Source organism: Theobroma cacao, chromosome 4 (assembly GCF_000208745.1).
Source record: "Theobroma cacao cultivar B97-61/B2 chromosome 4, Criollo_cocoa_genome_V2, whole genome shotgun sequence".
In the NCBI taxonomy this organism is placed as follows: Eukaryota; Viridiplantae; Streptophyta; class Magnoliopsida; order Malvales; family Malvaceae; genus Theobroma; species Theobroma cacao.
In genome coordinates, this window is record NC_030853.1 from 592388 (window position 1) to 616586 (window position 24199).

Sequence of the window (24199 nt, forward strand, 5' to 3'; positions counted from 1 at the left end):
AATCATAATTTTATATGAGTCTATTAATTTTCAAACTAAACACTTAACCCCACACGTGTAAACAGTATTAATATCGAAACATAAAATTATTAAAATATCTTTATTCTTTTTTTTTTCTCTCTAATCGATCAACGACATTCCTTTACACCGGTTGGTTACTCCATGATTGAATTTGATTATGAAATGTCAAATCCAATCAAATCTCCCTAGAAAAGCACTAGATCAATGCTCCCCTAATCAAGAAAGGGCACTTGATCATGCTTCCTTCGATTTAGGGAGCACCCATCGTGGTGCCCCCGATTGAAGGAGCACCATGCACCCATGGTGTTGCTCCCCCAATCTGGAGAGCATCAATCTAATCGAATCTATTGCTTCTCAATCAGATTTGATTGCGAGGTAACTGGCCGACGAGAGGTTAGATAGAATTTTTTTTTTTGAAAATTTATAATTTGATAATTAAAAAAATTAATGAAAAGTAAAATTATCTTTTCAATATTATCATATTATCAAACAAATGAAAATATTAATGGTTGATTAACTATTAGACTTATATGTTCAACAAAAGATATTCTTTTAAAATAGAGTATTCATTTTAAAAACTACTAGACTTGTGTATAATTATGGTTATGGTTAAAACTTGAAGGTATTAATATATTTTAACATAAAATATAATAAAAGATGGATTTTATATAAAAAAAATTCCATTGGTTAAATCAAATCCTATTTTACTTATCAAATCAAATTACATTTTATTTATTAAAAAATCACCCATAATTATCATATGACAAATCTCTCTTGAATTTCACACTCTTTAACCTCCCCATAATTTGATGCACTTGTTCTTGAATCAAATATTCCATTAGATATTAAATCCAATATATGAAAACAAATAAATCAATACAATAGTAGACTCTAATATCAATACAAGCATTAGTATTGATACAAAGGGACATCATAGTCCATAACACTAAATATAGATCAAAATATTCTTAATGACTCTAGACCTCTCTTGACAATATGATCAAGTCAAGATCGAACTTTTATGAGATTGGGTTATATTATAATAACTTGTTATGATGAACTTTATTACAGTACTTTTCTACAATAATATCATAATCTATAATTAATTTTATGAGGTTTCTTATGCAAAGAATCTGTTAAAATAATAATTATAGAATATATAATTCAAGTAATTATTTAATGAGTACAAGCAGTGCTTTTGTAGTGTAGTGTTAAATTAACAAACCCAAAAGAATAAATTAAGTTACTCCAAATGAAACCCAAGACCAAAACTCCTACAGGCCTTTCGGCCCAATGGTTCCTTATCGGTTATTCCGTCCACGCATTCTTAACCCAGATCCCGTCCTCGCACTGAAAAAAGAAAAAAAAATTAAATTTTTTTGGAATTTCCATATAATGCCACGTCATTAGCATTTACGGTTGAAACCGTCATCGAAGCTGAAATCCTAAAAACCGAGATGCGCGGGCAATTGGGCCTCTTCCTCTTCTTCTTCTTCTTCGCTTTGCTCAATCTCAGTTCCTTTCCACTCCCAATCGAAAGAAAAATAGAACGCTAGAAACTTCTCAGCAGCAATGGGGAATTGGTTTGATAAAGAACCGCCGCCGCCGGTGGTTCTCGTCCCTCCTCTCTTCGATTTCCCTCCTATCGCCGCCCGTACCAGGTTCACTTCAATCTCCGCTTTCAATTTGAAATTTCTGTTCAATCTTCCATTTTCCTTTTGGTGTTTTTAAAGAAAATTTTGAAATCGTTTGTTCCAGGATGCTGCAATCTTCGTATAATATGTTGTTTGGGAAGCTAGCTTTGAAATGCTTGTTCGAATATTATTTCGAAGAAGCTAGACATTTTAGTACTATTATTATGTTGAAACCGATCGATGATCCTCATGTCGATATAACGGCAACTGTATCCGTTAATTTTTTTTTTATTTTAGTTTTTGTTTTCTGTTATTGCAAAATGAGATATAAGGAATTGATAATTGAGATAAGAAGAAGCAAGAAGTTATTTATTCCTTAACAAGATTTATGATTAGGTTTCAGGTCCACTTGATCATAAACCTGAAGAGAAAATTGCTGGAAATGCGTTATTTCGCTGGCAAAGGTAATTATAAACTTCTTGTTCCTTAAGATTCTGCTCGACTGTAACAAAAGCCCTGGTAATTAATATTCTTCAATTGCTTCTCTTATGCATTGTAGTAAAGAGTTGTGACAAATATGTTGTAAGTAATGTTATTTTTTATATGAGCAGTGATGTGGATGATCCTCATACATTCATGGACCTTTTCGTATCAAACTCTGATCAGTAAGGCTGTTTTGTTTGAAGTATAAAGTTTTGTTATCTTTCTGTATGTGATCTGGTTTGCATAATTCATGGTTTGCTGTCACTTCAGTGTTCTACAGATGAGGTCTTGTGCTTATTATCCTAGATATGGGTTTGGGGCATTTGGCATTTTGCCGTTGCTATCAAAGAAAAGGTAAATCATATTTTTAAAGCCACCTTCATGGTATTTTCAGCTACTTTATTTGTCACATATATCACATGCATTCTGTTGGTGAAGCCTATAACTCCTGCAGAGTAACTGCTGAAGACTATGGTGTTATGGGATTGAGATATGGCTCAGGAAAGTTGTCAGCCGGAGTCACAATTATGCCTTATGCGAGTATGTGTTCTGGATTTATAGTTAATAAGTTCCCTGCTTTTCAATTGTTGACTGTATCAGTCAAGTTTCCTTATGTTATGGGTTTCTTACATATTACTTTTCTCGTTCTCAACAACAATATATAAATGTACAAAATGCATTGAAAAAAACCCTATATTTTATAATTTTCTATCTCTGCAGTTAAAGATGAATTGCCAAAGAGTGCATGGCTAGTAAGCAAGTTGGGAAGGTTTACTGTTGGGGTTCAATATGAGCCACAATGTAAGTTTACTCATTTCATATTAATTTTGCATAATTCAAGGCTTAGCACATAAATCTTATGATGAGTGGCTAAATTACTGCTTGATTTTGAGAATGTGTGTGTGTGTCTTGTACATAAATTATAAACAAATTGTTATCAAGTTGTTTCTGCATAACTAGAAGCCAAACAAGCAAAATTATTAGGAGTTCATACACATAAAAGAGAGGGGAATGGTTAAAGAGATATATTTAGATGTAAAATAACTTACTAGGGAATTAAAATAGGCAAGGGGCTCACTATGAGAATTTGGAAGGATTAAATATGTCTTTTATATGATAGATCTGTAAGTTTTTGCTACAGTTTATGGGAATGCTTTAATTAACTGTGTCCATCTCAAACTCTAGCTTTGAAAATTTGAAAGATCATAAATTTTTAAGGGTAGCTAAAGTAACATACACCTCACTATGAGAAAAAATCCCTTTATGTATGTAGCATATAACTTATAAAAATCGTTTCAAAGTATGTTGATTCTTGAATGGCAGCATGTGTTGCAATCTTTCTTGTACTTCATGTGAGATTATGTTAAAAATGATACTCAGTGTGCACTTTATGCTTCTATTTTCAGATGGAAGCAAAGATGACATGAATTATAAAAATTTATTGAATTGGAGCTGTGCAATTGGTTATGGAGTAGGATCAGGCAGTCCCTTGAGTCCATCATTTAATTTTGGCCTCGAACTTGCTAGAAGTTCTCAGGTTTGTTCACAGTTTAATTCATTTGGATTATCAGTTACCGCTGACAGTTTGTCTCTCAGAGAGAACTTTATAAAAAAGAATTGACAAATGTTTCATTCCATCAATCTGTTAGATCAATATTTAGGGTGGATGGCTTTTTCACCATCCATCATGACTTGTTTCGCATTTTAGCCTGATTTAAAAAATGTAAATAAGTATCAGGAATGTTTTTCATTTTTTTTTTGTTTTTCTGTAGCAAAGCATAGCTGCCTTAACTGTTACTTTGGTCTTCTATAGTTAAATGATATGGAAATGAAGCCCTGCCACTCCACCCCCCCCCCCCCCCCTCCTCTCTCTCCCCCTTTTGGTTATTCACTTGTACAGAGGTGCTTCATAATTTTGAGACTCCTCAACTTTTTTGGAACAGAGGCTTAGTTCAAGTGGGCACATGGGTGAAAGTTTGTCATATTACTCGAACTTAAAGCTAGGAAATGTTGGATGGTACTAATGTCTGATCAACAAGGATACTGTTTTCTAAATTGTTGTGCATGCAGTTGCTGTCGTTTGATTTCTGATCGACCTTCTCCCTAAGTGCATCTACAGATGCTGTTTTCCATCTGTGGCTTGTAAAGTTTTGTGCTGATATTTTATTTTATAATCTTCATTTGCAGTTCATTGCATCATTCTATCAACATGTGGTGGTCCAAAGGAGGGTATGTTTATCAAGTCTGTTTCTCCTATTTATCAAATTGATCTTTTCTTCGATTACCACAGCTGTATTACTATTCTTTTTTAAATATCTTGTTTCAACATGTTGCCAATGCTGGAATTTCAAATGAATATAATTTAGGTTCATTTTTCCAAGTTTCAACCTTTTTCGCATCCTGGTAAACATGAATCCCGGGTTCACAAATCATATGTAAGACGACATGGCATGAATTGTGGTCTTATTATGTTTTTGAGTGTAGGCATCTTAGTTGGGTCCCAAGTTTGAATTGAAAGGCTTTATTTGAGTTTGGGAGCTGAGTTCTTCACATGGTAGCATTAGTCTAAATTATGTGCATTCAATCTAGATTTAATGCTTATATCGGAAGAAAGACCTTTTTCCAATTCTATTGAGAGGCCAATATTGATGCTATACTTTAGTCATGAAGATCAATTGTAGTACAATCTGCAATATCCAACCCCCTGTCCCTTTCCTTTTTGCAGCAGCGTGTGTGCATGTTCTATTTTTTCTATTATTTTCACTTACGTTTTATTCAGACACCATTTTTGTGATATGATACTGAGGAAAGTACTTCAATGAAACAGGTGAAGAATCCCCTTGAAGAAAACGAAGTTGTTGGAATAACGAATTACATTGACTTTGGCTTTGAATTACAGACAAGGTATTCCAATCAAGGAAATTAACATGTGATGAATAATACTGAATATCTGACTTTAGTAAACATTTTTAAAGGATGGATGATACTAAAACATCAAACAACATCCCTGATTCCACTTTTCAAGTAGCTGCGTCCTGGCAAGCCAATAAAAACTTCTTGCTGAAGGTAATATTTATATGCGTACTTGTCTTCCCTATTCGTGATTATATAAAGTCCAATAAACATCTGATTGTTGCTTTCTCAGGGAAAGATGGGACCTCTCAGCTCATCACTGGCTCTGGCATTGAAGTCTTGGTGGAAACCTTCTTTTACTTTCAGCATTTCAGGTATGCTCTTACGACCCTTTTCCTGCTAGAGCGGAATACATATGTAAACATAGTTTGTTAGCACATCCTACATGCTGTCTAGCACTCACCTATTTTCTATAATTTGAAGCAACTAGAGATCACATTTCTAGGACTACAGCTTATGGATTTGGCCTCCGTGTAGAAAATTTAAGAGAAGCCAGGTTCGTTTCTTTCTTTCCTTAACTCAATCAAATGTAAATATCTCATTATATGTTTATGAGAAAAGTCAGCCGTCAATATATATATAAACACGCGTGCACATATACATATACATATATACAAATAGGGACGGAGTTAGTTAATTTTTATTGAATTTTTATATACAAAGGAAAATAAAAGTTAAAAATTTTTAAAACTAATATTTTGAATTTAATCAATAATCAAAATATTCATAATAAACAATAATTTTATATTAGATGCAATTGAAAAGGAATAAGAAAAGAAATACTTATAATAGTTTTTTAAGAAAGTTGTGTTCGACAATATTTCTTAAATTTAAATTTATCAATTATTGACTTTGTACTGAAAAAGTTAACAATGCCTCTCTCAATATAATCAATTAAATCATCTGTAAAAAATTTATCATTTATTTTATTTCAAAGTTTTATTTTCATATTTTTTATTGTTAAAAAAACTAATTATGTAGTTACTGTAAAAATCAAAAGAGTCAAAACATGATAAATTAATCTATTAATCAATAATAATTTCTTGACTTTTTTATTTTTATTAATTTCTTGTGCAATTTGTATTCTCGTAATAATGATATGAATTAATGTTTTAAATATATAATATACAAAATATTTTAAAAATTTTTGAGATTAAATATTTTCTTTATCTATTTTTGAAATAATGATATGAATTAATATTACTTTTTAAAAGAATTGATATGAATTAATATTTTAAATATATAATATATAAAATATTTTAAAAATTTTGAAAAGACATGACTCCTCCTAACAACACAATCCTCCACCCTTACATATATATATATATATATATATATATATATATATGTATTTATGTCATATTAATATATATATATATGTATATATACACATAAGTACACACAAGCATATAATAATGATGTAACATATTTTTTTGTCTTTTCAGCTATGAACGAGCTGATCCAAATTTTGTAATGCTGACGCCAAACAAGGAGCACCTAGCAGAGGGTATTGTTTGGAAGATTGGAAAAAGACCTGTGCTACAATCAGATGTAAATGCTGGAAACTTCGAGAGCTTGCCAAAGGAATTGAGACCCCAAGGAAGAATTTTGTAGATTTCAACAAGCTGGTGTACCCACGTGCTGCTACAAGGCATTATTAATTATTAATTTAATTTGATGTAGGTAGTTGTTCATTTGTTGGAGTAACTGACAAAATAATTCATTATCTAATAACCCTCGTCAGATTTAAATCAATGAGGGGAAGGGATCGGTTTAGTTAAATATAAACTATTTTAGGATTAATTATATATTTAGTAGTAACAATTTAGTACTTCAAATTTAAAATTTCGTAATTAATTACTCAAACTTGATTTTGGTTAATCAATTTGTATTTTCTTAAAATACTTTGAGTACTAAAAGAACAGATTCATTTTAGTTTGGGTACTAAATATATAATTAATTTATTATATTAATTTATAAATCAATATATCTAAAGGTTGGAAAATAACTAGTGTTTCTTGGATGTCTGTAGGGCAGAGTAGCTCAAAAAATTGGTGTAAAGCCATAATCCTTCCTTGTAGCAGACACCAATCACTTGTTTTTCACATGTGTGTGTGGCTGGCCCAGCTGTAAAAATCATTATCTTAAATCGCTGGTGTTGGGTCAGAAATGAACCTTTTTTCTTTGTTACATACCCAAAAAATTGCCAACAAGTTCTAGATTTTATTCATGCAAAAACTTCTCCAGATCTTTGGAAAGAAGTGTAGAATTGTAATTAATGTATTAATGGAACATCATCCAATCCCCTGCCAAAGTCATAAATGTTAATAATATTCCACAAATAGAAATAAAATTTCCATTCAAGCTTTTCGAGCCAATGAACACTAGAAAAAGTCAATAACAATAAAGCTCCAGTTGGTTGTCCAAACCAGCAAAACAGCAATGGCAGCTTATTCACTCCTTTCCTCACTCTTCCTCCAATCCCCTTCCCCTTCCTCCCCGTATTCACGCTCCCCAAACAGAACACCCAAGCTCCCTCCCCTTCCTTCCCTTTCTCTCCCTCCCACCCCAAGGCCCTCTTTTCTCTCTCCATCCAGCAAACTTTCCCTCTCTTCCCTCCACAATCTCATTTCTAGTAGGACCCAAAGTAATACTGCCAGCAACTCTTGTGATAGTAATCGTTATTTTGCTTCAGCTTTAGACTCCTTGTTTCTTCTCTGCACTTCCCTTGCTCTGTCTTTCTCCTTATTTGTAACCGATGTGGGACCCGCCTCAGCCTTTGTAGTAACCGCTCCTCGGAAGTTACAGTCCGATGAGTTGGCTACGGTTCGTCTTTTTCAAGAGAACACTCCCTCCGTTGTTTACATCACCAATCTCGCCGTCAGGTGCATTCAGTTTTTCCCTTTTTTGGGGGTTTTCTTATTGAGTTTGCTATTGGGTAGTTTCGATTTTTCCTTTTCTAAGTCGTGGTTTTTTTCTTTTTGGTAATGGGATTTTTAGGCAGGATGCTTTCACATTGGATGTGTTGGAGGTACCACAAGGATCTGGGTCGGGTTTCGTTTGGGATAAAGATGGTCACATCGTCACCAATTATCATGTGATCCGTGGTGCTTCTGATCTCAAGTTCGTTATTTTATTTAATTTTGTTATTTCCTGTTGTTTTTGTTGTTGGAAGTGATAGGGATTGAATTATTCTAGAATGTTAATGGAAATATCTATAGGCCATATGAACCCAGATTTTTATGGATGTTGCTGGTGCTATAAATCGTCTTGTTTGAAGTGTTAGGAATGTAGGAAAAGCGTGGACTTTATAGTTAATTTTTTTTTTTTATAATTGGGGGGACTCTTTAGGTAGGGGGATTATGCACCAATCAATGAGCCAAATGCTCAGATTTTTTGGTTCTCTAAGCATTCAGATATTGGAAGACAAATATGTTTTGGCAAGATGGGTTTTTTTCCCTTTATTGCGGACAGGTTTAGGCGTTTTTAACATTGAAGCAGAATGTGGTATGTGACAAATTATGTTAGGTTTTTAATAGCATCTTTGTTTTCTATTTTGTCAGAGCAATGGAAGGGTGCACTCTACAGTTTTGAGGAAGTAAATGATTGATTTTGGAGGTTTTGGACTTGCTTTAGGTCGCTAAACATCGGTTTTAGTTTGCTATTAACATTGGTTCTAAGTCTCTAAAGTAATCTTCTATGGAGAACTGTGGTTAGCCTTGGAAACTAGCTGTGCCTTACACACTAGGGATACATAGGATAAAGATGTTTTTAAACTTCTCCTTGATATTTAAGTTGGTACTTGTAACTTGCAGGGTTACACTTGCTGACCAGTCAACTTATGATGCAAAAGTTGTTGGATTTGACCAAGACAAGGATGTTGCTGTATTGCGTGTTGATGCACCCAAAGACAAACTAAGACCTATACCTATCGGTATATCAGCAGATTTGCTTGTTGGCCAGAAAGTATATGCTATTGGCAACCCTGTGAGTGCATGTTTATACTCACAGAATTATGGGCATTATTTCCTATTTACATGATTTTTTATTTGTTTCATTTTATTGGAGATTGTTGATCTCTGGATATCTTAATTGTCAGAAAATATCATAATTGTCTCATTAGCTAGGGAAGGAACAGCCAGTTTTTTCATGACATTGAAAATCACATAGCTTTCCTGCAATTATAAATATGTTATTTGTTATTTTCAGATAAACCATATAAACAGATCAAATTTATCTTTCTTTATAAATTTTGTCTGCAAAGAATTTCTTATTATGCTTAAAAAGGTTGGCATGGACAAGAAAAGTTGCATTGCAATTTGCATATATAAATTAAAGCCTAATATGATTCTGATTACCCAATAGTATTGTTGCCTTCATCAAGTAATGTGGCTTATAAGTGCCTGATCAAGATTTCATTTGATCATGTACTTTGACTGCTATTATTGGGTCTCTTTGATAGCTTGTTTAACAGGATTTCATAAATATTCCTTCTATGGTTTGCAGTTTGGACTTGATCATACTCTTACAACTGGAGTTATCAGGTACCAAAGTCCAAGAATTTGCAGTCAATAATATTCATTCATATGTATCATATTTAATTTCCTCCTACTTTTTCTGGTTGATATATGAATTAGAGTTTTGCTAACACTTCCTTTATACATTATCTATAGTGGGCTTCGCAGAGAGATAAGTTCTGCTGCCACTGGCCGCCCAATTCAAGACGTAATACAGACTGATGCTGCTATTAATCCTGGTAATAGCGGAGGGCCACTCCTAGATAGTTCAGGAAACCTTATCGGGATAAATACTGCTATATATTCTCCTTCCGGTGCATCTTCTGGTGTTGGATTTTCAATTCCAGTTGACACAGTGAGTTATTTCTCAGACCTTGTATTTCAGTTTGATCAGATATGTGTATTGTTTAGGTTGTGCAATGTGATTGAGATGCAAGAATTTATTTGTTTCTTTTTCTATTCTTAAGGATAATTCATCCAGTCATTCTTACATATCCAGGTAGGTGGCATTGTTGATCAGTTGGTGAAGTTTGGGAAGGTGACAAGACCTGTTTTGGGGATTAAATTTGCACCGGATCAATCTGTCGAACAGTTGGGAGTAAGTGGTGTGCTTGTCTTAGATGCTCCTGCAAATGGTCCAGCTGGCAAGGCGGTATGCTTACTATTTCTTTCTTCTGCATCGCACTTTCATGAATCCGAAGTCATACTCTTTGATCATTATGTTTCCAATAACAAGTTGATAATTTCATATTTCCATGTACACAGCTAAGCTTTAATATATTACAGGGCCTGCAACCAACGAAGCGTGATTCCTATGGTAGACTTATTTTGGGTGATATAATAACATCTGTCAATGGAAAGAAGGTTACTAGTGGTAGTGACTTGTACAGAATTCTTGATCAATGCAAAGTTGGCGAACAGGTATGGTATTGAACAGTACCTTTATCCTTTTCGATAGATATATATTTCAATAAAAAGAGGGATTATTCTTCAAATCTTTCAGATGTACAAATTTTCGATTATCTTGATTCTTAGGTTACTGTGGAGGTGTTGCGCGGTGATCATAAGGAGAAGATCCCTGTAATTCTTGAGCCAAAGCCGGATGAGTCATAAAATGTCTTTTGGTATGCTGTGTATACTTAAAAACAGTAGATATACAAGGAAATGTCATTATTTATAAACTATTCCACTGGAAATGGTCCTGTTGTACATAGACCATCAGCTGTATTTTCTTTGGTACCAATGTTTCACAATGCATTAGCCTCTCTAAAGTAGCTGCAGCCATCTTATATCTTTCTTATTAATTTATTAGTGAAGTTCCAAACTTAAAAAAACAACTTTTACATTAGTTTTGTTTTGTCAGAGATTGATGAGAGAGATAGGCCTTGCTTTATTTTTTTACTTTCCATATAAGTTCATTAATAAGTTTTCTGTACCTTTGGGGTGTAGAAAGGGGCAAATCATTTCATTTTCCTTTTATTACCCTATTTCTTTCTGAAGGAAATACTAAATATGGAATTGTTAGGTATGTATAGCAGCTCAAACATTAATGCAGAGTAGGTATGAGCACTCTCTAGATCCATTTAGTCACACTTGAAATACCACATTATCTCCCTTATTTTAATAATACAATAGATTTTTGTATTCACAATTAAATGTAACATAGAAATGGTCTTCCATTCGTCTAGAATCTTTCCATTTCAAATTCAACTGCTCTCATGTTATGCCCCATTAGATTGCATGAGTCATAATCATTATCAACATTCCAAGATAGTTAACATTGAACTAAAAACTTTAAAGAAACAGTTAAAGTTCACAAGGCTTCTAGATTGAGAAGTAGGTATCTTTTTTTTTTTTGCCCTTATTGGTCATATAATGCACACACATGTGATAGCTTTGATACAAACACATGTTCTATTCAATTTTTCACCTTTGTTCAATTCAGCAACAATGCTCTTAATAGTAATAGCCATTCACTGTAGCTTAGTAGCTAAGGGACACCCTAATGTTAAGTAGACTTTTCAAAAGAAAAGAAGAAAGAAAAAAACGAGAGGAAGACTATTCTGAGGAAGGTGGCTCATAGCTGTGAGTACAGAAAATGGGAAAGGAAATTGGTTGTCCCCAGAAAGCAAAGGATGCCTTAAATGGGCTTTCCAATTTTAGATTATTGTGCATTTGCTAAAGTCTGTGCATGCACTGATGAGGCAGTTGGTCATAAATCCTTTAACTTGCAATCATGTCTTGCTGATTTATGTTACTAGAAGACAGAAAAGGAACATGTGTATGCTTGCTTAAATGAAGGGGCAAAAACTATTAGAACCTTCTAATAACAACCAGTCAGTTAGGGTTAAGGGCCAAAGGAAAACGTAAAGATAGCATTTGATGCATTTCCTCCTTTGGTTCCAAATCCAAAATGACATACTAATTAATGTCATAGAAACAATAGAAAAAAATGCAGTAAATAAAATTAAAACCCACCCTTCGCTAAAACCAATGTCATGAGGGTAATAACATCACATGAACATAACCGTAAGAAAGCTCACAAAAATATATTATATCAAGATGTGTGCCACAGCTGTTAAAGGGCAATTTATCCAAACTCTGCCATCTCATAATCATCTCATCATTGCTTCCGTAATAAATAAAAGGCTACACTGCCAAAACGTTCATTCATAACAATTTCTGATACAATAAAGCTACACTACAAAACCATCTTCTCTCTTTGCCTTCTGCAACAACAAGAAGAACTCCCAACAATGACCATGAAAAAAGGGGAAAGTCCATACAGAAAAGGGTTGTGGACAGTGGAGGAAGACAAGATACTCATGGATTATGTCAAGGTGAATGGAAAAGGACAGTGGAATAAAATAGCCAAGAAGACAGGTCATAACTCATATAACACTGTTCATTTTTTCTGTTTTTTCTTTTTACTTTCATCCTTTTCCATTTTCATATTTCTTAAGAGAAGTGAATGGTCTTTCTTCTTTGTTCCTCGTACAGGTTTGAAGAGGTGTGGGAAGAGCTGTAGGCTAAGGTGGATAAATTACCTTAACCCCAACGTGAAGAAAGGCGATTTTTCCGAGGAAGAAGAAGACCTTATCATTAGACTTCACAAGCTTCTTGGAAACAGGTTTTGTTATTCATATTTGATGCTGGGCTGTAACAAAAATGCATAACAATTTAACATTAATGTTTATGTTCAGGTGGTCTTTGATTGCTAAACGGGTGCCAGGACGAACTGACAATCAAGTGAAGAATTACTGGAATAGTCATTTGAGCAAGAAACTAGGCATCAAAGAGCAAAATCGAAAAAGGGTTGATTCTTGTCAAAGTTCCAAGCAAGTGAAAGAGCCTGATCAGGCAGCCATAGATCCAAGTCCAGGAGATGCAACCAGTGGAACCATGGAAACAGCAGTGAATCAAAGTAGCCAGAAAGCCACTGAGGTCTTAAACGCTACTCAAGAATCAGGGATCAGTGAGAATTATGCGAACCCTTTCTGGATTCCTGGTGATGATTTGGAGCTAAGTTCACTAAGCATGATGGAGTACCTTGATGAATATTCTTCTTTTGATCTTGCTTGATAGGACTTTTCTTAATTTGGGGGATTAGTTATCATTTATTTCTCAGTAATGACTATATAACTAGCTTTTCTTATCCTATGACAGTTAACCCCTCTATCCAACTTAAAATGCTTTGAAGATTACGATTTGGATTTGCCAAAAAGAACCAATGATTTGGACCCTCTCTACCAAATAGAAATTATCCAAGTCCCAATTAGCTCTACAGAAAACCTTACACTGTTCAATAGTTAGATTCAATAGATTTAGTTTTAGTGGAATCATGGCAAAAAGGCACAATAAATTTTTACTCAAAATCATCCACACACAACCACAACATGCCCAGTTTTCACCATGCATTCAATTAATTCGGTAGCTGCAGTCTACATTTATGGCAAGAGTATCAATAAATAATTGTTCCAATTATTTCCCTCACTTGGTGAAAAAAGGAACAGAACAGTAGACATTATGATATTAAAAAGTTTGCATTTGCACCATTAAGGAAGAACATGTCCACATGTCTGTCTTTATTGGCAATTAAAATCCTTCAAGTTCATGAGTGAAACACACCAGTGAAACCCACCCATATTGATTGATATTAATAATGGAAGAGTGAGATGTTGAAGTATCAATCTCACTCAGTAATTATCTCTCATAGACATTTAAAGTTTAAATAGTAAAGTCATCTTTGATTCATTAACAATGTCCTGCCATTTTCATGTCACAACTTCTTTTTTTTGTCTCTTGACACTTGGATCAAGCTGAATCATGTAACTTCTTTCTACTCTTTCGCAAGGTCTTGTAAAACTGTGAAAATTGACCAAACCCTTTTCTTTTCCAATGGGAAATTTAATCCATTCCTTCATTTACCTGTTTATAAGATTATATGGCATGATCCAATCATGGATTTGTTCTATATTTTATGTGCTATTGCATTAATCAAGCCACATATCCTTGGAGCTAGCTAGAAATACGCTAAAAAAGTTTGGCTGACATTATTCAAAATAGTTGGAAGGACCCCAGTTCTTGGAAAATGTCTCTTGTCTACAAAACTCAGTTCATATTATAATGTGAGAAAATGAAGGATCAGAGCCTCATCTTTGCAGGGATGACCTCTAAGCATGTCCCTAGTAGAGCTTCCAATGTAGTATCGTGGCGACATCTTTTACCTAACAAAGGAAAAAGAAAAGAAAAGAAAAATGCAGCCGTGAATAAAGTCATTTGAAGTATGTTTAAGCTTCTTGGTAAAAAGGAAATATAATGAGAATTTATAGATCAAAGGAGCCGCTGGTGATCTCCATCATATATTTATTGTAATTTATAGCTCATCGGTACTAAGGCACTAGCATACAGAGTACATTGTAGTAAAAAACAAGACTAGTAGTTAAGGAACAAGGATGGTGTCACTGGTGATGGTTGGTGTTCATACGGAGAGAGGCGCAGAAAGGGCAAACTGAAGACTCCAAAGCTCGAAAGTTCCTTTAATGAAATCGTAGTAACCACCCTTCAGTGCCAGAGTTTTGTTCACCAAGCCAGTTCTCACAAATGGATAACTTAGCAGGTTTCCAAGGGATACATTCACTGCTTCCTGAAATCATGATGCACCATTTTTGGTTAGAAAACTTGTGGATCATCCCCTATAAACTTACATGCACGACTCAAATTCAAGTGGAAGGAACTGCCATGTTATTATTATTACTAAAAAGGGTTTTGTTTCATAATCTCTTCTGATTGCAATTAACTTTGACATGGTTTTCTTCTACTAGATGTTGTGACCTCCTGGAGTTTTAACAGGCAATATGCAGTCAACAATCATTCCAAAGGGAAAGTGTAAAAGGTAAGAGGTAACACAGCAAAGAAGTTGAGAAAGGTGTCAACCTTCTCACAGCATGTACATTGAACTCCCAGTGGCTCCCCACGATTTTCTGCTAGCACCTTGGTCTTAGCAGGCATTCCAATCTTGACCCAATCTTCTATGAAATCACTGCCAATATCAATCAGATTGGAGTAAATTTTAGTCAGTAAAATCCATCATTTTTATATAATATATATATATATATATATATGAGATTCTCCCTATAAGACATGTATAGCAAAAGCATTTTGTAAACGATAAAGGCCTTACGTAGAGGTGGTTCCATCATAAGGGAAAGACATGAGCCCCTTGATCCCACCGCAGGCGCTGTGCCCAATTACCACGATTTCTTGCACCTGCAAAAGAAAGAACACTCCCACTTACATGAGTTTCCAAGAATAACCTGTTCAATTCTGCTTGGCTTTCAAATGTCTTCCCTTGCAAAAATTAACAGAATTATAGCAGCTTCAATTAAATAGTTTCACCTTGAGATGCAAAACTGCATACTCGACAGCAGCTCCAATTCCAGAGTATCTAGTCTGTCATAGCATAGACAAAGAGTTTAGAGCCTGGTCCTCATTAATACATCTGAGAATTGAGAAACAGATACAAATCAATAGTTGAGTAAATTTGGGTTCAAGGGGTACTACCTGATCATATGGTGGCACCATATTGGCAACATTACGGACGACAAAAGCTTCCCCTGGTTGCATGTCCAGCACATGGGATGGGCACACTCGGGAGTCTGAGCAGGCAACAACCATATACTGCAGCCATTTATTCGAACAATTAGTACTAGAAAGTAGGAACCTCAAATGAAGCATTCGTCTATTTTTGTTTCAGCACATGCAGATGCTCATTGGACTTTTAGTTACACAACTTGGATACCAAATTGTATCCAAGACTTCCAGATTAAGAAAATCTCAAGTTGACATTGTTAGTGAACATATACCTTTGGGCTTTGACCCTTGGCAAGCTCAGCATACAAAGCAGGATTCTTTCTGCAAAAAGGAAGTGGTCTCCTATTAATAAATGCAGGACTATGAAAGGATTAATAAAGTAGAAGACAAAATTGATGAAGGAAAATGGATGACTAACTCGTATTTTTCTCTCTTGAAGTAGATGAATCCTTCTTTCAACCTCTCAACAGAGGCATCAGATGGTTTGCCATCAGATGACGCTGTCTTCAACTCAGCTGTTATTTGGTTTACCTTGGCCGCTGCTGAAGCTTTCAGTTCTCCCTTCTCACTACAATCAAATAATAAAAACAATGCTGTAGTTTCATTCAAAAGTTATTTGTACTTAATATATACATATGTTAAGTAAGAATGGGCCTTCTGGTGGGACAAGGACACTTGTGGTGGACCAAGAATGCTAGGATTTATCATGGAGGGTCTTGATAGGCTCAGAGATCATAAGTACAATGTACTAGTAATGTAAAAGAAATACAAAGGAAAGGTCGAAAACAGGAAATTTAAGCAACACGAGACAGTTTGTTAATTAAAGATGAGTTAAAAGAGTGAGGACAGATCAGACAGTCAGACAGACAACATTGTATTTACCTCATCAGTTTCTTTAGAGCTTCAATGGCCTCCTCGTACGACTTGCTCCCCATCTCTTCGTTCTGCGAATTTCCAAACCCCAATAAAACTCAAGACAAATTAAATGATTCATGGTAATGTAATGCCAACATAAAATCTTCTGCTTCTTTAACATCTACTTACATGTTACAGGTATCTAGGTAAAGTTCTTCGAAGGGTAAAGGAAACAGTTAAGAAAATGTCTGTCCAAAAGACTGGTTTGACAGAAAGCAAAATGAAAGGAGAGAAATATAAATGAAGAGGAGTTGCAAAGAACTGAAAGAGTGGAAGAATATATTGGTGTGTCTGGGGACTTCTTCAGAGAATCTTTGTTTGTATACAGAAATATCTTCAGAGATTCGGCTACTTCAGTTTCATATGCTCAAATTTAATTATACTGATATATTTATATAAAAAAGAAGGATATGATTTGGTTGTTTTGAGTTAATCAGTGCCGCACAAGTGTCAGTAGTCCAGGCTGTAAGGTGCTTATGTGGGCATTAGCACCATTGGAAGAGTGCCATGTGGTGGCCGAATCAGGAAATGAAACGTGATTTGGAAAGAGTTAATAGTCGGTTCACGGTTGTGAATCAGGGCAGAAAGGTGTAGGAAAGGCAATCAAGAGTAGTGAAACTTTTGGTTGTGGAAGTAGGGCAATCCACGTCTTCAAGCCAATGTATAATAAAGAAAATGAAAAAACCTTAGATTTCCAAGTGGGAACTCTAAGGCAACGCCACATTGACATCATAAAATAATCACACTAACACTCTCTTTTGATTAAGAAAAAGAAGATCCCAACTCAACGTTTTAAGTAAACACGTATCGATCGTTGAACTAAATGTTCGGACACGTTTTATTCTACAGAACAACGAAAGGGATTTGTTCATGCAGAATTATAAGATGAAAAAAACTTGTATGAAAAGAGAGAGAGCATGTATGTTTACCCAGTTAGAAGGGACAAGCAAAGGAGCACGGGCAGCAAAAACAGGCTGGTTCCTGATGAGGGTAGGAGGAGAAACAGAAGAGTTAAGCCTGGCGAAAGTTGGGGGCCGCAATGTGTCTCTCCTGAGAGCTGACGAGGTGGAGGTGAGGCACCAGCCGTTGATCGAAGCCGTCGACATTGCACAAGGGATCATAGAATTTACTAGATTTATACCATCTTTTATTACGATCTTCCCCGGATAATGAAAGCGAAAGCTTGGTGAATGAGAGCTTCTACCCTTGTAGATTAGGTTTGGACGTTGGAGATAAATTTTCCCTCTTCTCCCCCATGATCCATGACTTGCCTTTTTCAAATTTCGTTCATCATCTTAATTAATATTATCATTTGTACTTGCATGTGTGTGGTTAATTTCATGTTGAGACATGCATGCAAGGACCATTCTCCACGTATGTTTGCCACATTTGCTTGGATTCTCGGTGGTTGGTGTAACTGTTCAAATATAGCATATGCCACATAGCTTCCCTTCAACTGATCCTACATTAATGCTTCTTTAATTTATCGAAATTATTAATTTCTTTTTTCACAATTGAATCAGAGAAATGAAAACTTAATCTGGGCATCAATTAGTTTCAATACCCAAAAACTATAAAAAACAAAAAAAAAAAAGAAAAAGAAAAAGTAAGCAACCAAGCTCTCCAACCACATATTTTCTTATGTTCATAATAAACACCCGTCATGCATTCGCCTACACTAATTTACCTCTTCACTAGAAAACAACATTGATGAATTAATATTTGTTTCTAGATACCTTCTCCATCTTATGAAGATGCATGCAAAAGATGAAGAGAAAAGAAAAGAGGGACACGTGTCTGGATATGAGAAGAAGATGTTGAAAGAAGACTGGTAAGGTTGGGATAATCCTAGAATGAAAAAATCAATGGTGCAGGAGGGAGGGACATGATGATGGGTGAATATCGGTGATGGGTGTAGTTATGGAGGAGATAAGGCCCTATCTCTAAAACATGGCTCTGGTGATCTGCCTGCTCCTTACAGATTTTTGTTGTGGATGGAATTAACATCCTAGCCATGGCCTTGTCTTGCAAAATGTTTTTCAAGCATTGCAGCAACATTATTATGACCTGCTGTTCCACTTTCCCTAGACCAATGGCGTTTCACTATTCCTTTTCCTGGAAAAGGAGACATTAACCTCAAATTTTGTATCTTATGAGGAAGATGCAGTTTAATTCACTTGCAAAAGTTATCAACTGGTATATAAGGAAAAAAATGGTCAATTATCTAAAAAAACTTATGAGATATTGACCACTATAGTTCGTTAGTCTCTCATTTATATTTAAAAGAAACTTCATAGATTAAAAATGATGTGAATTCTTAAATGTTCAGTATCACTCTAATACATAACTGATGTACGATTCATTACTTTTCTCTAAAACCATGACATTCTTCCTTAATTTACCGTTGAAAACGTCTCTTCAATATAGAATTTATGACTTTACTCGTTGAAAACATATCTCAACAATGTGAAATTCACGTAATTCTATGCTAAATCCGTGACACAGAACATGATGAGAAGGAGACACACAAGTTTATACTACCAAGTTCAGCCCAGAGAGAGTCCACCCGATGCTGGCTTAACCCATCTCCCTCTGTGATACCTACAATTGGTCCAACCCATGCAACATTTGCATGCAAGCGAATGATGCAAACAAACCCTTCGATTTTCCCAAATCTTGAGATTCACTGACCAAAAAGCACTCGAACTGCAACATCCATCTTTCCTAGTTGAAGACTGTAAGTGTGACATTCTTAACTGAGAGAAACAGGGAGGATCCTTCTATCATTCAAACTTAGATGATGTTGTTATATATTTGGACTACCGTTGGTGTTTGTAATAGTGTCAAACATTTTAGCAACGAAGAAGGTTATGGCAACGTTTTCCGTTGTCATCTTTTTCAAAATGTCTGAACCCAAGTGAGGGAGATTAATGTGGTGCAACTTGAAAATATGTTTAGCTCCTGTCATGTACCTAATGATGTCGTCATGTTATTGCCATTCCCTCGGGGCCTTACACAACTACGACAGAGAGGACAAAATGCTCTTCCACTCCAAGTTGCTTCTCTTTCGTAGGTAAACTATACTTTACTCCTCCATGAAAATAAAGAAAAGGATCCCTGAGTTCTCCACGGTGGAATACTACTACATAGGTTTAAACATGCTTTATTACCAGAGTCAAAATTCCCCCCCATGCATGTCTGTCAGTAAATGTCATGTCAATATTAAATATTATCAATCTAATCAAAATAATGTCAATATAAAACATTATCAAGTTAATGAATATCACATCATTATGAAAAATTATCACATCATTTCAATTAATGTCATATTAACTTTATTAAGACATCACATCAATATACTTAACAATATTAAAATTAAAATTAACAAATTAAAAAAATATAAAAACTCAATTTATGCAAATTATTATATAAAAATTAAATTCATATTTTTTATAAAATACAAGATCTAATTACATAATTTAACTTTCAAGTGAGTGCTAAGAGTAGCAGTTAAGCATTCTATTCACATATATAGACACCAATTAAAAGTCTACTACAAATTAAACATGCAGCCGGAAGAATTACATTGGATCCATACTCATTGTTTATTGCAGGCTAAATACTAGGTATATGCACGAAGGAATTGAAATATGCTGATATGGAGTCTCAAGGAACAAAATTTACATCGTGGATAGCAGCCAGCTTTGCAAAGCTACTTGGGGGCTAGTCTGATCGGACACACAGAGAATGCAATGCAACGAGCTGCTTTTGCCAGCATGATTCGCTCATTCTCTGTCAAGGGCCTCTCTATCACCTTTATAACATTGGCATCCTAAGACATCAAAAATATAACATTATTCACCAAGGATGTATCTATATATGATAATTAAATTTATATCCCTAACAACTTTGGCCTTTTTCATCAGCTCTCAACTCTGTAAATCCATAATTTGGTTCTCTTTTTCCCCAATATAGTTTACTAGAAGGTGTTCCCAGGGACTAACCTTCTTTTGTGGTTGAATTATGGGCCTCACACTAGCAGTATCACCAATCATGATCACATTGTTAATGTTCCCCCTCTCATCCCTTTCTGTTGGTGAAGACGTTGAATGCCGCCAGTGCCCATTGATAATATACTTGTAGTAATATCTGAAGGCAATACAAGCGACAATTTGCATTTAATGTAACAATAACATAGTAACCAATTGCATGATGTCTGGAAGTGTTATTCTTTTTAACCATGCCTACTTAGATTCGCAATGGAAAACAATAAATGCTGTAGATGATCAACCAGAAAGCCCCAATAAATAACACTCATTGTGGTTTTGTGGGGATAATTTCAAAACTAAGGAGCAATTCAAAAAAGAGTTATAGAACATAGACCACTTACTTTCCTTGTGGAAGTCTAATTTCAACTTCATGTTTTGCTCGACCTTTGTGGGTTGCCTTAATTGGTTCTTTCCAATTTTCTGTAAAATCTCCAACTAAGCATACATCCTCCCCCTGTAAGACAAAGACAAGCTCGGTTTGGAAAAAGCTTCACAAAGAGCAGTCGTCATCTACCACTCACCTTTAGTAGCACCAATGGCTTAAACCCTGCATGCTTCTGACTACATTATAGAATTAGTCCTACAAGGTACCTAGCAGTTTAGTTGATAAGTCCTTGGTTAAAATACAACTGCAGGAAGGGATTATGCCACTATGCCTATAGGATGTCGGATTCCCTACCCACCAGAAAAGGAAAAACCATTTTGCTTGTTTTTCCAGTTGTGTAGCATATAGCCCAATGCAGAAACAAGAAAGACAAGCAGTAACATAACATATTCATGCTTTTAACAAATTACCTCATGGCCATTCCACACAAAGGTCACAGCATGCGTTGCAGGCCCATCATGTCTGCCACCTTCTACCATAGCTATAAGATCCCATGTTGCCCAAGCAATTGCTGGCCTACATTTAGTTCAAATCAATTGTTCTACAAATTCTTGAAAATATAACATACACCAAAGCTCGGCGAAGCACAAACATATTTTTCAGTTTCCTAACGTGTTTCAGTGTAATTATTAAAAACAGTAAGAGAGCCATAAAAATTCCATTACTTTCTGATCAAAATAATTTATCTGCCAATTCCAAATACTAATAGAAGCTTCTTTTTTCTTTTTCTATTAAAGTTGCACTTCCCATCTTGCACAGAAAAGATTGAGAAGCACATTGACTCCATCAAGTAAGAAATCTTGAACCATGGATGATTGTGGAAGTAAGTGTGATATCTTGTGCATTAGCAACAATCGAATTCATTAATATGTATCATATCATGCATATAGAACCCACGTGCAGCCAAGCTTGGTACCGGAAGAATGCCGAAGTAAAGCTGTGAAACAGCACACGAATCTCTAAACTAATGAATTAAAACAAAGAACAAACAAGTCACAACAGAGCTCATCGATATACCAAGCATTAAGCCACATAAACAATGAAGTGAATACCTGTCTGGCCTGCATGTATGCAATCCAGTGACAAAATTATGAGCTGAATGAAGTGAAGTATCAGTCATCCAGTGCAGGTATGCAATTACACAAGCTGGAGATCGATCAAAACCAGTAGTACAAGTAACAAAGACACGGTGGTTCTTTTTCAACAAGCGTAATAAGAGCCCAACAGAGAATGGCAATTTCTTCCTCATATCAAAGGAGTCTCCATCCCTGAAGAAGTAAATAGAGGCAAATTAATCAGCCCTATCCAGCTAGCATGTCTTAAAAGTTGACAATAATATATGCCAAATCATTGTGAATAGCATCCATTTCCCCTCTTAGCATAGAAAACTCATCATGAAGTAACATCATTCACGAGTTCAAGGAACATGAGTGTATTGAAACCTTCAGTGCTAATGCATCAGGAGATCATATCCAGAAACATGAACAAAATCCTTGCATGGAAAATATCTTTCACAAATATACAAAATACAGAAACATTGATTTTGCTTACTTTATAGGATAATTGATCTTTAGGATATTTAATCTTTGGCATGACTCATGGATCGAATTGGAATTGATTCCCCAATTTTCTGCTTCAATCCCACTCTGAAAATTTAATACAGCCGTGATTCCCTGGTGCAGAATTCCAAGTTAACAATGGGAGATATCGGATGGGAAACAACAGACTTGATGTCAATTTACTGAAAAGACCATCACCAAGAAGAAAAGGGAAACAAATACACAAAAATTGATGCAATGGAGATAGCCTTTTCTCAAGCCATCATCTAATATGAAACAGAAAGAGAAACACAGATCAGACAGGTAAATGTAATGGCATAAATTTTGAGCCTAGATTCATCTGTCAAAGAAAATGCAGAAGAGGCAAATTTATTTGCCCCATGAGTCACAATGTTTGAGACTTATTATTGTTTGGTTCTGACAATTATAAAACAAGTGAAGAAATAATGGGCCATGCATATCTTTTTCTTTATAAAAATCCTTTAGAAGCCCTGTAAGAAAATCCAGTTTCAATGACAACAATGATGCGATGAACCAAAGATTTGGATTGCATAACTGATAGACATCACATTTATCCCCTAGAAATCAGTCTTTAAATTAACAGCATCATAGTTGCAGAAATTTGTAAGATCGAAGATATAATTTCACATATTCAAAAGCAAATGATTCTGCAGAAATAACAGGTCTGTTTGTGCTCACCGCATCAGACAGAGCTTCTACATCAGCATCTGATTGTATACATGACCCGACATATATCTGCTCTGTAATCTAACAAACAAACAGAAGTGGTTCAAGCAGTTAAAAAAAAAAAAAGCAAATAGGGGGAGAGGGTGAGAGAGAGAAGAGCAGGGTGCAGCTAGATGGTGGAAGAAACACTACAAGTCAGTGCCTTAGAAAAGCTATCTAACATTAGAGAGATGCACACTGCACCTTACTGTAACGCATGCCAAGCAAGTGGTTATAGTAAAGCTCGTCTTTGGAACGATTGAGGGCCTTAATATATTCCTCCAGTGGGAAGCTTCCATGAGCCCATTCTCCATCTCCAGGCTCTTCCTCAGAAAAAATACAAACAAGTTGGCTAATGGGAGAAGCAAGAATGTTTTTCTGCAATTTTGAATGTATGTGTCCATTTTGATCATTCAAAAACTTCAATCCCTGCAATGCTAGAAACTTCGAGGAAAATATTACAAAACCAGAATTTCCACCACCCTCAGTAGAAGTTTGTAAATTTGACGCCAATATAGCTTTATTCCAAGTGGCAACAGGCATACGACCTCTATTAAACAAAATGTCAAGATCACTCGAGAGATGCAGTTCATGAATTGGAAAAGGAGAGAAGGGTCTCTCAAGAATCAGGCTAAAAGATCCTGTCTTCTCTATCAGCATCTCCCTGAGAGAAAGCAAAAACTGAAGGTAAAGTAATATAGATGAACAGAGCAGATTGCACAGATGAATGATAAATAACTTTTGACCTTTAATATTTATCAAAGCTAGCTTAGACAAGAGATATATGGCCAGTTGCAATCAACAAAAGATAAAATAAAAAGCCTAGAAACCATAGTTAGCAGAAATTAGTACTTCAGTCCCCTCCCCCTCCCACCCCCCCCCCCCCCCCCCCCCCCCCCCCCCC

The 24199-nt window shown here is 35.3% G+C and overlaps 5 protein-coding genes across 5 annotated transcripts in view; 3 read left to right on the forward strand and 2 right to left on the reverse strand.

The window, feature by feature from the left end:
* LOC18600760 lies at window positions 1424-6859 on the forward strand. Its single transcript, XM_007031407.2, has 14 exons — window positions 1424-1682; window positions 1780-1924; window positions 2052-2119; window positions 2267-2320; window positions 2409-2492; window positions 2593-2678; window positions 2859-2939; window positions 3545-3675; window positions 4326-4367; window positions 4966-5042; window positions 5114-5204; window positions 5284-5365; window positions 5475-5547; window positions 6497-6859. Exons 1-14 carry the CDS (start codon window positions 1594-1596, stop codon window positions 6663-6665), a joined length of 1272 nt encoding a protein of 423 aa, XP_007031469.2. The 5' UTR covers window positions 1424-1593; the 3' UTR covers window positions 6666-6859.
* Window positions 7401-10859, forward strand: LOC18600761 (protease Do-like 1, chloroplastic). Its single transcript, XM_018120427.1, has 8 exons — window positions 7401-7936; window positions 8052-8174; window positions 8867-9038; window positions 9558-9595; window positions 9725-9923; window positions 10068-10220; window positions 10355-10489; window positions 10604-10859. Exons 1-8 carry the CDS (start codon window positions 7494-7496, stop codon window positions 10679-10681), a joined length of 1341 nt encoding a protein of 446 aa, XP_017975916.1. The 5' UTR covers window positions 7401-7493; the 3' UTR covers window positions 10682-10859.
* LOC18600762 (transcription factor WER) lies at window positions 12134-13272 on the forward strand. Its single transcript, XM_007031413.2, has 3 exons — window positions 12134-12451; window positions 12569-12698; window positions 12772-13272. Exons 1-3 carry the CDS (start codon window positions 12325-12327, stop codon window positions 13148-13150), a joined length of 636 nt encoding a protein of 211 aa, XP_007031475.2. The 5' UTR covers window positions 12134-12324; the 3' UTR covers window positions 13151-13272.
* LOC18600763 (carbonic anhydrase 2) lies at window positions 14096-17962 on the reverse strand. The gene is made up of 10 exons (XM_007031415.2): window positions 17506-17962; window positions 16544-16605; window positions 16080-16229; window positions 15934-15982; window positions 15632-15748; window positions 15467-15520; window positions 15252-15337; window positions 15005-15110; window positions 14556-14714; window positions 14096-14295 (listed from the first exon to the last, which is right to left on the reverse strand). The coding sequence occupies exons 1-10, from the start codon at window positions 17695-17697 to the stop codon at window positions 14254-14256; spliced, it is 1017 nt and encodes a 338-aa protein (XP_007031477.2). The 5' UTR covers window positions 17698-17962; the 3' UTR covers window positions 14096-14253.
* LOC18600764 (phosphoglucan phosphatase LSF1, chloroplastic) overlaps window positions 20001-24199 on the reverse strand; it is a 5268-nt gene continuing 1069 nt past the window's right edge. The window contains exons 3-10 of the mRNA XM_007031416.2: window positions 23500-23959; window positions 23269-23337; window positions 22562-22683; window positions 22063-22278; window positions 21421-21526; window positions 20967-21079; window positions 20581-20725; window positions 20001-20408 (exon numbers count right to left, since the gene is read on the reverse strand). Of these exons, the coding sequence (XP_007031478.2) occupies window positions 20289-20408; window positions 20581-20725; window positions 20967-21079; window positions 21421-21526; window positions 22063-22278; window positions 22562-22683; window positions 23269-23337; window positions 23500-23959 (1351 nt within the window). The 3' untranslated portion in view covers window positions 20001-20288. The remainder of the gene's footprint in view (window positions 20409-20580; window positions 20726-20966; window positions 21080-21420; window positions 21527-22062; window positions 22279-22561; window positions 22684-23268; window positions 23338-23499; window positions 23960-24199) is intronic.